At 39.2% G+C, this 14,897-nt stretch overlaps 1 protein-coding gene across 1 annotated transcript; it reads left to right on the top strand.

Annotated features, from left to right (window-relative positions):
- Positions 1 to 941: 941 nt before the first annotated feature.
- On the top strand, positions 942 to 13,850 carry LOC105923128 (somatostatin receptor type 5). Its single transcript, XM_036148037.1, has 4 exons — positions 942 to 947; positions 3,111 to 3,791; positions 3,882 to 4,226; positions 13,255 to 13,850. The coding sequence occupies exons 1-4, from the start codon at positions 942 to 944 to the stop codon at positions 13,327 to 13,329; spliced, it is 1,107 nt and encodes a 368-aa protein (XP_036003930.1). The 3' UTR covers positions 13,330 to 13,850.
- Positions 13,851 to 14,897: the final 1,047 nt, after the last annotated feature.

The following is a 14,897-nucleotide window of genomic DNA, read 5'->3' as shown; positions in this document are numbered from 1 at the left end:
CAGGATTTTCCCATCCTTTAGGATTCGAGTCTTTCGTGATGGATCATGCACATTGATGATGTCTTAATTGTTGTAAACGTAAATGTTTCACACATTTTCTTCAAACGCATAACAGCTTACACCCACAGTAGAGTAACTGACGAATGATAGCATTTTGGGGCTTTTAATGGAAATGTGTAATAGTCTATAATGTATGAAGGTACAACAGAGCAAAGGAAGGTATACAGGAAACTATTAGCTTGCAATGTAATGAAAGAGTTTTTGCTTCCTTTCAGATTGTCTCTGTTTTGCTTTTTATGTTTCAGATCATCAAATTAACTTTTAAAATTTAGAGAATGATGACATGTGTAAATTCAAAATGCACTTTTCATAAGATCTTATTCAAAAAAGGAAAATTTGCTGTCTGACTACCCCATCCCTTGTTCAATAAATTGATTGTGATTCCCCTGTACATTTGAGAAATCCCTTAAACAGTACTTGTCTGGCAACATATAGTTGATAGTAAATCTCCAAAAGCAACATATTTATCAGTCGTTCTCAAAATGGTTACAAATGTGGTTCTAAGCTTTTGGGAGTCTGTCAAACCACAATCAGGACGGTTACCCATAAATGGAGAAAACATGGACTAGTGGTGAAACTTCCCAAGAGATGCTGGTTAAAAATGAGCACATTGATGACTTAACGAGGAGAAAAACAACATACAATGCATCTAATTGGCTGCACTTACTAGCTAAGCTCAGCGTTCATCTTTTAATGATAAGAAAGACTGAAAAAATGGCCTTACACAGGAGAGTCCAGATGTGAAACCCAGTGCTGACTGAAATAGACTCAAAGGCCCATTTCACTTTTTGAAAAATAAAAACAAAAAGTCTCGATGATCCCAAAGACTTTATAGAAAATATGATGTCGACCCATGAGACAAAAGTGAAACTTTTTGAAAGATGTGGGTAATCTGGAGCAAAACTATAACATCATTTTGAAAAACAGATGCATTTTGGACACCCCAACATGGAGCTCTTTTGAAATGAGAACGAAAACAACAGAGTAAGAACTGTTTCTCTCTGTGACATGTTTCGCAATTCAAACATTACATATACTGCACAATTACATAAATGCTATGCAATGTTATAGCAATGACTTGCCAATCCTTTTACATTATCTCATACTAAACAATGCAGGAATATTATCTACAGAGATGAACATGAACTCAACTTTGCAAGCTAAAAGCTGAAAGTGGCTGACATGGCCAGGGATTTGGTTCTGTCTTCTTATATTGAGCTAATAATTAAATTATTTTAACTTATGTATTAGTCAATCCCATGTACCTTTTCAAACATTTTCCATGTGTTATAGTAATATTTGTAATATTGATAAGAATACAAAAAATAGCTTTGAAAACTGGAAACAAATCTCACAAATGTATTTCACATTTTGAAATATGAAATACCAAAGCTGATAGTTAAACTATTACAATTTCTTGGCACAATTAGACATTAGACAAATAAGACATTTCCCTAACCAGAGCATGTAGTCATGTGAAAACATTGGGACACCCCTATGTTCCCTTTAAAAGAAATCTTTATAAATATATGTCTTTTAGATTTCTCCCCAGAGGAAACTAACATAAGAAATGTGAAGTCTTACATGGGAAAAAAAAGACAGAAAAAACTTTAGAGAGATGCTTCTTGTAGTTCTATTCTGTCTCTGACATCAGCCTAAGAACGTGAGCCACTCCTCACTTTCTGCTGTGAGGTGTTTGAACCGTCACACCACATCACCTCATTGGCTGGGCTTTGACTCTGCACAGGACATTCTGTGTAATTCTTAGCTGGTCCTTGGTGGATTACCTGGTATGCTTGGGTCACTCTCAGGTTGAAGCAATTTCCTGGAATGCAAATGAAATTTGGTTTATGACAAACATGTCCTCTGTTGTTAAGTCCAAATTATTTAGTTTTCATTTCATTCCACAGATTTGGGTCTTAGCTTACGTCCACTTTGGCAAATGTCAGTCTGACTTTCATGTTTTTTCTTAAAGAACAAAGGTTTCCATCTGCACATCTGCCAGGGAAGTTAAAAGTGTGCAGTTCCTTTCTGATTGCACATGCATGTACTTTGATGTCAACAGTTACACAAAACTACAGGCGATTCCATGATAAATTTTTAATGTTTTTGGAGATTTCTTTTAGCATCTTGCAGTCTGTTTTGATGCTGAGCTTCCTGGAACGGCCAGATCTGAACATGGTGGCAATTCTTTTGAGTGTTTTCCTCCTGGAGACTATTTGAAATATCCTGTTTTGTAGACCTCTGTACATCCATTACCGGATTCATAAACAATGCAAGTTATGCAATGATCATCTTTCTGAAGGTCTCAGGCAGCTTGTTCAATCTGACCATAGTGTTTGCATTCACTTCAATGGTCAGAACAACAACAAATTCGATTTTTGACATTTAAACCCCCTTCAAAATGAGGAAAAACAACAATAGTTTAGTTTTTATTTTGAGCGGGAATACATTTTTTATTTTTTATTTTTTGTTTATTTATATTACCTGAATTTCTCAGTTGTGATAAAATCATTTCATTATACATTAATATGCACATGTCCAAATATGTTGAACACACAATGTATTTTATGACACTGTAATTTAAGGAGACCGTTTGATCATCACTGATAATGTTAGTGTTGACATAAAAATCTCATTAAGTTTTCCAAATCTCAAACCCCTTCCCACGTTTCTGTTTTATCTCTGCCCCCATTGTTAACACGTAGCTCAATGAAAGTGTTATTAAAACGTTTTAACTGATATCTTTCTTCTACAAAGGGCAATTTGCCTTTATAAGAAACTGCATGTTGGCCATGTTCCCAGACCGTTTCACTGGAAAGTTTCTGTCCTCTCTTGGTAAATATGGGCCTCTTGCCCAGAGATCGCCATACACACCCGTGTTGTGGCGACTGTGCGAGAAGCAGTAGCGCGACGTAACAATTGTTCCCTGAACTAGGATTTCACAGAATACTCAAACAGTCAGAATGTTATGGATTGTTTTTCTTTCTTGGTAATGGCTGCAGGTGGAGCATGGATATTAACTTGACTTATGTGTTTTCTCTCTTAAGCTAATCCACCATAAACCGATGGACATCAGCACTTCCTCCTTCAACATGAACGACAACAATGGGACAACAATGTCTGAGAATACCAGCAGCACCAACAGAACCTCACATTTCCCCAATGAGGTTACTGCAGTACTCTACACTATTGTCTTCGTTGTGGGTTTCTTGGGTAACGCATTAGTTATCTATGTAGTTGCCCGATACAGCAAGATGAAGACAGTAACCAACATGTACATCCTGAATTTAGCTGTGGCAGATGAACTCTACATCTTGGGGATCCCCTTCATAGGGACCACTGGCGTGCTCTCCTATTGGCCATATGGAGATTTTCTCTGCAAGGTGGTCATGACCTCTGACGGCATGAGCCAGTTCGCCTCCACCTTCTGCCTGACGCTGATGAGCATTGACCGCTTCCTTGCTGTGGTTTATCCCATTCGTAGCACCAAATGGCGAAAGCCACGGATGGCCAAGATTTTCAGTGGCCTGGTGTGGGTTGTTTCCCTCCTGATGGTGTTGCCGGTTATCATTTTTACACAAGTGCAGGAAGACACTAACACCTGCAACATAAGCTGGCCTGGGCCTCCGGGCGTGTGGTCCGTTGTTTTTATCCTGTACACATCAATCATGGGGTTTTTTGGCCCTTTGGTTGTCATCTGCCTCTGCTATCTCCTGATTGTCATCAAGGTAATTCAATATGTAAATCTCCCCTTTATCTTAAGTTGGTAGAAGGTTGAAATACCTTCTCAAAGTCTCATAACACCTTTTCTCTTCTAGGTGAAGTCTGCAGGCGTGCGGGCAGGCCAGACTAAGCGGCGCAAGTCAGAGCGCAAGGTGACGCGCATGGTGGTGATCATCGTGGTGGTTTTTATACTTTGTTGGCTGCCCTTTTTTACTGCCAACATTGTGAATTTGTTTCATTTCATACCCGAGAACGAAATCACTACCGCTGTCTACTTTTCCCTGATCATCCTCACCTACGTCAACTCCTGTGCCAACCCAGTCCTTTACGGGTTCCTGTCTCACAACTTCAAGCAGAGCTTCAAGAAAGTGCTTTGCTGCTCCAAAGAGAATGGTACTACAATTACAGAACCAGTGGGGACCAGACAGAACAATGAGAAGGTAAATTATGCTCTTTTTGTCAATGAGAAAGTGTATAGAGCCTACACAACGCCCTTGCAGTAATGAGAACCTAGCTTGGAAACCCCACATGTTGCATTTTACATCTTGCCTGTATTTGCTATGCATGTGTGTGATCTCTTTAGGTACACCTCCACCACCAAAAAGATCAATTGGTTTGTTTAAGTCTAAGTGGGTAAAAGCAATTAAAATGAATTACATAGATTGGCTTATTTGTTCAATGAAGACTTTTGAAAGTTGTAAAACTGTATGAAACATCAGCAAGATAGAAAAATCTAAATACAGCAGGTAAAAAAATTGAAAAACAAACATTAAATGTCACTACAAGCACACACATGGAATATTACCTGCAGTTCTTAGGACCACAGATTTGGTCAACAGTTCAGAATGCTTTCTGTGGTAAAATCTGGAAATTTCCCCACGTAGAGCAGGGGTGTCAAACTCATTTCTATACTGGGCCACGTTGGCATCATTAAGTCATTAAAAGGGCCGGTTGCACCTGTATAATATTTCATAATTTCATTCCAGTTCACATAGAAAATGTAAAAAATTCACAGTAAAATGAAATTAGCACCCTTAGGCCCATCTGAGAAGTTTATCTGCAAAAAAATCTGATATTGAGGTAAGTTAAACTTTAAACGTTCTGCATCACTTTTTCTCTTTTTAGACATTTCTGGGTTGTTTCAATGTGTTCTGGAAAAACCGACATCTAATTGCAGGATGCTGTCACTACACAGTTTAAAAAAAAACATTCACAACAAGAGGCACAGTTTCAGCCACTTTATACAATTTAAAAGGATATATGCCTCTCTTTATGACATAATATGCCCTTTCCGGCTCTTGAGGGCCGGATAAATTGCCTTGACGGGCCGGATTCAGCCCGCGGGCCTTGAGTTTGACACATGTGACGTAGAGGATTTACTTAAAAATGAAGATCAGTTAAAGAAAACGCTTTATGTACTAAATTACTTTTTGAAAGCCAACATTAAGCACTTAAAACCTTTGAAATAACCATGATTCTGAATTAAAATAGTCCAGCACTGGAAAATGGCATGGATCCAAGGAAACATTTTCATGTGAGAATTATTCACATGAAATATGGAACACAGCTTCCTGCTTCACTTAAAAATTTAAACCTATTCCCGTGTTGGATGAAATACTTGAGCAGGATTCAAACATGTTTCAAGATTCTCTGGGGTTATAGTCAATTAAGACAAACTGGGGCAAAGAGGAAAATCTTAACTATTTGTTTACATCTTTGGAAAGTAATATTAATACCCCTCTTTTGTCACATTACAACTACAAAATTTTCATAATAAATGTAAAAACAAGCGCAAAGTAGTGCATAATTGTGAAGTAAAAAGGAAATGAAAAGCAGGTTTTCAATTTATTTTAGAAAGAACTATCTGTATTTAGTCCTATTTAGTTTTAAACCACTAAGTAAAATCCAGTGCAACCAAACATCTCAAGAAACCATCATCATATTAGTAAACAGAGACCACAAGTGAGTTATTCATTCTACATGAAACCAGATCTGCTTTGTGAAAGCCTCAGAAGTTTGTTGGAGGTTAGTGAAGAAGCAGCGTCATAAAGACCAAGGCACCGAGGATGAAGGTCAGGTTTATGGTAACGATTTAATCAGGGTTAGGTAATGAAACAACATCCAATTCTTTGAACATTTAGTTGAGTGCTGTTCAGTCCATCAACAGAAAATAGAAAAAGAATAGAAACCTACCAATACATGGTCTAACCGGATAGGTTTGGTAAAAAGATCATTATCCAGAGAAGCAATCATGAAGCCCATGGTAACTCTGGAGGAGCTGCAGCCATCCACAACTCGGGTGGGATATTTTTTTGATGTGATCGCTATCAATGGTATACGCTTGTCTTACTGGCTTCCGTGTTTGCAGGCTGCTACTCTTTTACCAAAATAAAATACCAAATGCTGCGCTCTATTTTGGGAACCCTGGGAACTTTCATATGATTGGTTCAGGAACCAGGAAGTAAACATGGGCTACACTCTGAACCGAAGTAGTTCCTGACCGTACTTCTAGGTTTGAAAGGAGAAAAAATTACATTGTTGATGGAGAGGACCAAATATTTATAGTGAATGTTACTACGATCTGGGGTGACAAGTGAGCATGATTTAGATTGATTTTACGGTAAATATCTTGCTTATAGCTCCTTTAAGTTATTTAATGTTTATTAAATAGCCCTCAGTCTGTTAGGTATTGTCCGCTGAATATCAGCCCTAACAGCTGATATCAGGACAATAGTTGAAAGGGTGATTCGAACACTGACATTCTTTTAACAGCAAACTCTGCACACAGATGGAATAAATGAGCGACAACTTCTCTTCAAGTTCAAGAATTCAATGACAGAAATAAAATGAACATCCAGTGAACACCATTATAGAATGTTGCATATCTGAATTAACCCTATATTTCAATCAGCAAATCCTCTCTACTGGGCTTGTGTAACGTAACTAAAACTACTGAGCAAAAAAATTAAGGATAAAGAAACTAAGGAACTATGTACACACAAAAGATCAATAGGACAAATAAAGATAGTTGAAAACCACCATCATCAGATTGACTCAGTGAATCTTGGGTTCATTGCAGTTCCAAATTGGAGAACCAAAGTTCATCTTGAAGAATATGGAATAAGGTTGAATTAACTTCACTAATTTAGAACAACATCTGATATATATTCAACCCATTCACAATGCAACTCCAGGTTAGATAAAAGATTATTTGAGGAAATAACATTTTAAAGAATGATTTGCCAAATAAAAATCAATAACCTCCATGACACTTAATTTTCATTAATGTAATAATTTTTACTGGAAATAATTAAGACTTAAATTGGTAACTTAGGAAGCTAAAGGGCGCTATAGCGGACGATCGGTCAGAAATGACCGTTAGTTTGATGGGTTATTCTTAAAGTTACACAAATCACACACGTCAATGTTCCCTATTAATGATGTATTAATGTTCATAGCACTATCGAGCAATGGCAGAGTTAAAGGAAAACAAGCATTATGTTTAAAACAAGCCATAGTTATGTTTAACTAGGGTGGTAGCAGGTTATTAATGGAGGCTGATAGCAGCTACTGCAAGTGGCAATTCGGAGCTTACTTAAAAAGACTATCAAGTTATATTTTGTTGACCGGCAAGCACAAACATTAATGTCCCATCAGAGTAAAAAACCCTTATGGTAATAAAGTTTGTCATAACCATAAAACACAACCCAAAACACATCAGTATAACTTTGTTTCAAGAGCGCTAGCGGAAGACTTAGCCTATTAGCCTCAGTCAAACCTTAAAAACACACAAAGAAGTAAACCATTTAAGTTTCCCTGCTAAAGTCTGCCGAACCTCGACCTCTGTGTCAGTTCGGTTGACTGTGGGCATCCAATTGGAACCGGCGGGGAGGAAGCGGCTCTCGGGGGGAAAGTCCTCGTTTGGGAAACGGATCTGGGTGAGCTTTACACAGGCTCCAGTGGGCTGCGCTTGGCCTGTGGAGCGTGGGGATCTGAAGGGTTTCCTCAGGCTTCCTGTGAGGCCTCTGCACAGTTTGCTGCGGGAGCAATTATCAAAGATTACAAACAGCCTATTTCATGGCAGCCAGCTGCTCAGGTTCCAGTGTTGAAGAAAGCAGGCTGTACTTAGCTCGGCCCGGCCTGTACATGTTCGTGGGTCTCTGAACTCCATTCGGACCCCGGTGGCTTTCTCTCTCCGGTGTAGACCTTATCTTCACAAGGTCCACGGACAAAGAGAAAGATGAAGGGGGAGAGCCTGGGTTCATAGCAGTGGCACACTGCTGTGATAGGATAGTTCCTTGGAGAATGAGCCTGCTGCTTGTCACAGCACCAGAAACAGTCTGATTTTATTCCACTTGGCTGAAAGGACAACAAAACAAATATATGGGAAAAAGTGTTATGTGCAAATGAGAGCATATTAAAACTTTTTGGCTTAAATACATGTATAGTGGAAATCTAAAACCCGAAACACCCCAAAGGTGAAATATGTTGATGGAGAAGTGAGGAAACACTTTGCTTAGCCTACTCAGACTTGATGTGGATGTGAAGAGAGCTAAATGCTGGGTTATAATGGAAGAGGACCTGTTAGAAGCCGCAAAAGATTTTAGACTAAGGCAAAAGTTCATATTCCATTTTTTTAGCCCTCAAACACATGTTGTTGTGTATTTGGGGGTTCTAGGAGTGCAGACAAATTTAATTTATTCTGTCCAAGTACTGCAAAGATATTTTTATATTCTATTTGGGTGATATCTTTCAGGCCATTCAGTTTTCTATATCTCTGTTATGCTTTTTTGAACAATAACGTCACAGTATTTCTGAAGTGTTAAATAAGGTGATGGATTTCTGGCTTACCGATTTTGCAAATCTGCCATTTTTAACTTTTTCTCCGCAATTTTGTAGTTTAAGCTCAGGGATGTCGAATGTAAAGCGCAAGAAAATCAGGGAACCCAAAATTCAGCTGGACACTGTGTTGAGTTTTAAAAGGTTTATTTAAATGATTATTCAAACCCTTGTGCAGGCAAGGACTCTTTCGTCTGGCAAGGCTGAGTGTGGGCAGGTAAACAGTGATAAGGCTTGAAGGTGGTTGGCAAGGCAGGCAGACAGATCCAAAGGGCTAGGCGAGGCTCGTGGTTGTGATATCAGTCCAGGTCATTTCCAGAAAACAGAAAGCAGTGCAGATGTTTGACAGGGGCTAGGCAGGACAGGAAAATCTGTGAAGATGTGGTTAAGACTTGGAGACAGGCAGGGAAAAACGCTGGACATTTACTTGCTCGAGGCTTTCAATAATCTTGGATCAGCTGTCTTAGGAGCCTAGGTATTTAAAGGCAGAGAAGCAGATGCAGGAGATGATATTGATTTCCATGGTGCGTGACAGAGCAGGCAGACAGTCGAGCCAGAATCATAACAGCTGAAGCTACAAGTCGATGAGTGAAAATGGTCGGTTGTTGTATTACCTACACAATACATTACAGCTTCCCCAAGTATACTACAAAAATGGCTGAATGGGTTGGCGAGGACTGCTCTGCAACGACACAACTGAATGATTTAAATATGAAAAGGAAGGCATTAAAAAGCAGAATATGTGCTCTTTTAAAAATTCAGCAAGAGCTGCAGTGGAATGGTTTAGATCAGGGGTCACTAATTAAAAATTAGCAGGGTCAGAATAAAGAGAATCAACAACCAGTAATTGTCCAGAGACATTTTTAATTATAATCGGTTATTTTAAACAGCATTTAATACTGAAATAAAATGCAGCCTTTTATATATCCGTGTGTGAAAAAACAAAAAAATAGCACGTTATGCACAAAAACTTTTTTCCATATTGAAATCTAAAGTGCTTTTTTTTGTTTTAGAGAACAACAATCTTTAACAGTTTGGTATAAATCAAAACATATTTGTGTCAGAATGGCACAGTAGGACTAGAACTAAATCCAGAATTGCTGGTAGGACTTGAAAATTGCTGCTCATAGACTAAATGTAGTCCAACTTAGCCTCAGCTAGTTGGCAAAGATAAATGGTTTGCGGTTGACACATATAGTAAACGACGTGAATCTGAAATTATAAGACAACTTGGCTCTAAACATTTTTGTCTCTGGGGACAGGAGGCTGAATACATATATCATATCAGATATCAGTTTGCAAATAAATGTTCAAAACCATGACATGTTCCTTATACACAATTATGCACTGCTTGGTGTTGGTATAGCACATACAGTACTAAGACAACACATTAAAGTGACCACAATTAGTTGTAACAATAGACTTTATCAGTCAAATATCTATTTTAGATGTAAAAACAATACAGTAAAATATTGTAAGATGTTTTGTGTTTATAAATTTAAATAAAATATTGTCACATGGAAGTCGGCATGTCGTTTACACTGCAAAGCATTCTGGGTAAAACACAAATCCTAAACCATTACACTGTAGCTAATGGACCTATTACTTTAGCTAGGCCAATTAAATTGGCCTAGTATTGTTCAAGTATTTTACTGTATTGTTTTTACATCTAAAATAGATATTTGACCTATTTAGCTAGTGCTCAATTGGCCTAGTCCTGTAGCTAGCACTAGCTACATTTAGCCAAAACATCAATGAGCAACGGTAAACCTTTTCAATTTGAACCGGAGCTCATTGAAATTGATGACAACAACAACAACAACAACAACAACAACAACAACAATAATAATAATAATAATAATAATAATAATAATAATAATAATAATAATAATAATAATAATAATAATAATAATAATAATGATAATAATGATAATAATGATAATAATAATAATAATAATAAAACAATGACTGACACGTACCACTCGTAAGACTGTGTGATTCCGGCAATTAGTACTTTGTGTTCGATGTCAAGTCAAATAACTCTTAGGATCTGATCGGTCCGGTCTTCGGTCCGTTAACACCTGTTTAGGATCTGGTCTTCAGTCGGGTCCGTGATTTCACATTCGGTACCGGTAGCAGTGGCAGTTCCATTGTTATTTAAAAGGGCTTCCAGTGTTGCCTGTCCCTGATGTTTCTCCCAGAGTCTTTCACTCGCAAGGCGCCAAAGGATATCGTCCACCTGTTAGCTCCTTCATCTATTTTGTTAGTACAACTGACTCAAAGTCTTTTGGAGAGAAGTGTTGAGAGCGCAAATGTGGGTTCTTCGGAAGTTGTGTTCTTGCAACAGCTTTTTCCTATTGCGCTTTTTTTTCATGGGGGAAGCGATGAAGACTCACCTCACTTTTTCAGTTGTTTTTAGTTTTGAAATTCAACAGCGACACAGTGTGGCAATGTCTAAATTTACACCGGTCAAACGTAATACAATAAACAACTCAGATAATTCCGTAGGTTCCAGTCCAGAAGGACCTAACCACGTCATTAACCCAGCATGCATTGTGCAGGTGAAAAAATGGCGACCTCCATGGGCAGGCCAAGATTGGCTAATTGGGAGGACCAGTGGGGCAGTCTGATATTTGGACTGCAAGTCATTGTTCTCTCTCTCTTCTTTTTTTTGTGTCACTGTTCAGTCAAGACACTGAAGTGGATCATGTACGCTACACTGCTACGCACTGCCTGTTCTAAATTTAGTCATTTGACGTCATTTGAGGAATGCCCCATATCCCTTGGCTGCCTCCGCCTCCACTGGCAGCTCCTTTTTATTTTTTTATGCACCCTGACGTAACACGTCTGTGCTCTCGGTTAATACCGTTTTTGAAAGATCAAGAGAAGAAAGAGCAAGGGTGGTGTGGTGGAGGAAGCTAGAATTAAAGAGGAAAGCTCTGAAAACAGACGCTGCTAAATGTGCAAAAATTGGCAGCTTTTTCAATAAAATGGGCTCACGGTTTGAAACGTCAAATGAGGATGAGGAAATGTGTAAGGAAAGATGTTGGACTTTGCCTCTAAACCGCCCTTCAAGTCATTGGATTTTGTGGTATGGCGCCTAATGCAATGTTATGTAGTTTAAATAATAGTTGGTTACAGCACCACATAATTGACTATTTTTGTCTTGTAGCCCCTCAGAGTCAGAAGCGAGATACAGCTCCAAGTATCAGCCATGAACCTTAGTCCTGAGTGGGCAGGTAGGATTACTCATTAAGTGAATATTAGAATTAATATAATGAAGAGTACGGTGCTGCTCTGTATGGATAGTGCCTGAGATTTTAGATGATTCAGCTACACATACATGAAGCTGACCTGAATTTATCAGATGGCTTTGTAAGAAAATGAGTGATTTAATTTGTCCTGAGAATTATGACCATTTTCAAAATAGGGGTGAGCAATATATTTTTGCGATATTATTTTTATGGGTTTGATTTCGGGCTTACTACCAGGCTGTGAGCTGCTCTGTCAGCAGAGGGAGCACGAGGCTTTGACTGTGCTTGAGCTACGCTCAAAGCAAAACCACCCCGCTGCTCTCCCTGGGTGCTCTTATAAAGATAGACGGGCCACCAGCCTTGGAAAGGAACGCAGTCACTGGCTTGTACCACAAGAGGTGGATAGATGGACACTTCATAGACGAACATAACAGCTTTCAGTGAAAAAATGAGAGAAAGCCTTGATAGATACACAGATCTGATATAGACTGTGGGTATAGAAAGTGTCCTTTTTCTTCTTCTTTTCCTTCAGGCGATGTCATTGGTTTGCCAGTGGAACTGGGCCTAAAGTAGGCTGCAATGAAAGAAAAGCCAACCTTTTAAAACAACCTAATTTTGTTTATTGCCAATGTTATGCCAACATAGCTGTGGCTCTGTTTGTCACAGAGTACAATAATTCTCAACCTGACTGCATCCTTACGTGTTAAAGAAAAGAGTGAGGAGAGGAACACTGAGACAGAGAATTTCAGGATTTTGTTTTGTTTTTTTTTGTTTTATATTTGTGGACTTTTCTGGACAGTTTTTCCTCTCCATGCTCCACTCCTCTCAGCCACCAGCCACCATCCAATCAGCTCAGTCACCTACCAGCCACCACTCAGCACCAGATCAGCTCCATCTGCTGCTACTACTTAGTGCCAACTCTGCTCACCTGCCATGCTCCCTACTTATACCTGCCTCACTCATCCACTCCGAGAACAGAGTGAAGAGCCAAGAACAGGAAGACAGATATTATCATGAGCCTTCTTTGTTACATAGATGTGGAAGATATGTGGTCTTAGAGAGTTGTACAGTTAGTATACACATTCAAGAAACCAAAAAGACTGAAAAGTGTGTGTTATTGAACATGGTGGGCCAGTCTAGTCCAGAATGACAGGCCAGTTTTTTTTGTTCCAGTCCTTCCCTGTACATATGCAATGACAGCAATAATGATGATCTAGTCTGTACATGTTTTCAGGGAAGGAGTTGATCCTTTGAGTAAGACGATCCCAACCCACAACATTTGTGTACTACTTCATCACGGTTCTAAAATGGTCATGCTGCAGATTCGAGCTGTGCTGTCCCACCATCTCAGTTCTAATATTTGTCTCTATTTCAGGAGTCTACCCAGATGGTCATAATGAACACCCAGAGTGAGCCTTTAACCTCAAAACCTGCAATGAATGGCCAGTGATTGCTGCCTTGTTGCTGACCAAGCTTTCACCGATGAACCATTGGGACCTCAGGCATTTTACCCATGAGCCTTCATACTGACAGGGAATATCCTGAGTTTATTTTGGTTGCCCCCATTTCTGTCTTGGGCATCTCTGGAGAGGCTCACTGAACTGTTTGAGAAGCAGTTTTTACTAATCACTGCATTTTTTTGTTGTTGTTTGTTTTCATGTCTTTGTACACTGCAATAGACTGTGAGGATATGTTTTTGTTTTTCTTGTTTTGTTGGAAAGTAAGTGTCAATTACTTTAATCAGTTCAGAAGTAATATTTTGTTTTTGTTCTATAATGGGCATTTTTCAAGAAGTGATATTGCTTATTCAAATACTTGTGTTTTAAAGAGGACATATCGTGCAAAATCCACTTTTTTAGCCTGTAAAGTGTAACTCACGCCGATGTAAAATCATAACCCCAATCCCAGACAATTTGGAAAATGCCACTAAAGTGGGCAGTGCCACAAGACCCTGAGGTGAAAGGGCTACATGTGGGGATGAGTGGTTAGGGGTTGAGGGGTGGGGGTTATTAAGCGGGGCTGTGGTTAGGACAAGGGAAAGTAACGTATTGAAACATGGAGCGACCAGTGCAACCACTGTGGTTTCATCACGGTGCGGTCTTTTGAGGTGGAGGATTTTTCCCCCCTCATCACCAGAGGTTGACAGACGCTTTGTGGAGCCCAGCAGGCCTGAGCATTATCAGTTCGAGCAGCAGGCTAAAGGTGCTGAATCAGTGATGCCTAAATCTGGCACTGCTGAGGCAGTGGAAGGCGTAATGGGTACGGTTTCTGAATGGTAGTGATGTTAGCAGTACAGTTGTGTTAAATCGAAAACAGATATTTGCTGTGCTAATTTTTCGTTCACCGAATTATCTATCACGTTAAGTTTCGAAACTGTTTGCAGACTGGTTAGTGTCTACTTCATTGGGTTTTGACACATGTAAGTACAATAACAACACTCCAGATATTCATTCACCGTTTACATCGCTGTCCTATCTCTTATTACACACTACACATCCACACAGACTTTTCCACACAACAGTAGCAGTCCCGGCTCCACAAAAAGCCATTGTTAATAGCAGTGCTGTTTTCTTATTACCTGATATGGTCTTAATATTGTTGGCACCCATTGCTCAACAACTTCATAATTACACAGACTGTGCTATGTCAGACTGCTCAAAAACAAACAATGGTATATGCTTTTTTTCTTTTGTAAACAGTATGCTGTTGTGTGACCCTAAACCTTTAATTAGTACTCTAACCAAGCTTTTTTGGTGCTTGGCTTTACCGGCACCCCAATAGGTGGAAGGAGACTGGACTCTGAACTGGGCTTTTGGGTCGCCACATAGTTCAGAATCAGAATCAAGTTTATTGCCAAGTATGTTTGCACTTACAAGGAATTGGACTTGGTGCTGATGGTGCAGACAAAACAAAATAGCTATATATACAGAATCTAGAGCTATATACACGGTAGACTGTGCGTTGATGTAATGCAGAAGGTCTGGAGATGCTACGTTGGTTTAGCTTTTAGGTCCTGAA

The sequence above is a fragment of the Fundulus heteroclitus genome, chromosome 16 (genome assembly GCF_011125445.2).
Source record: "Fundulus heteroclitus isolate FHET01 chromosome 16, MU-UCD_Fhet_4.1, whole genome shotgun sequence".
NCBI classification, from domain to species: domain Eukaryota; kingdom Metazoa; phylum Chordata; class Actinopteri; order Cyprinodontiformes; family Fundulidae; genus Fundulus; species Fundulus heteroclitus.
The sequence above is the reverse complement of the archived record's forward strand: the minus strand, read 5'-3'. Positions and strand labels throughout refer to the sequence as shown.

Coding starts and splice junctions, on each gene's coding strand:
- LOC105923128 (XM_036148037.1), top strand. Junction 3,792..3,881: donor ATCTCCTGATTGTCATCAAG/GTAATTCAATAT, acceptor TTTCTCTTCTAG/GTGAAGTCTGCAGGCGTGCG. Junction 4,227..13,254: donor CCAGACAGAACAATGAGAAG/GTAAATTATGCT, acceptor TCTCTATTTCAG/GAGTCTACCCAGATGGTCAT.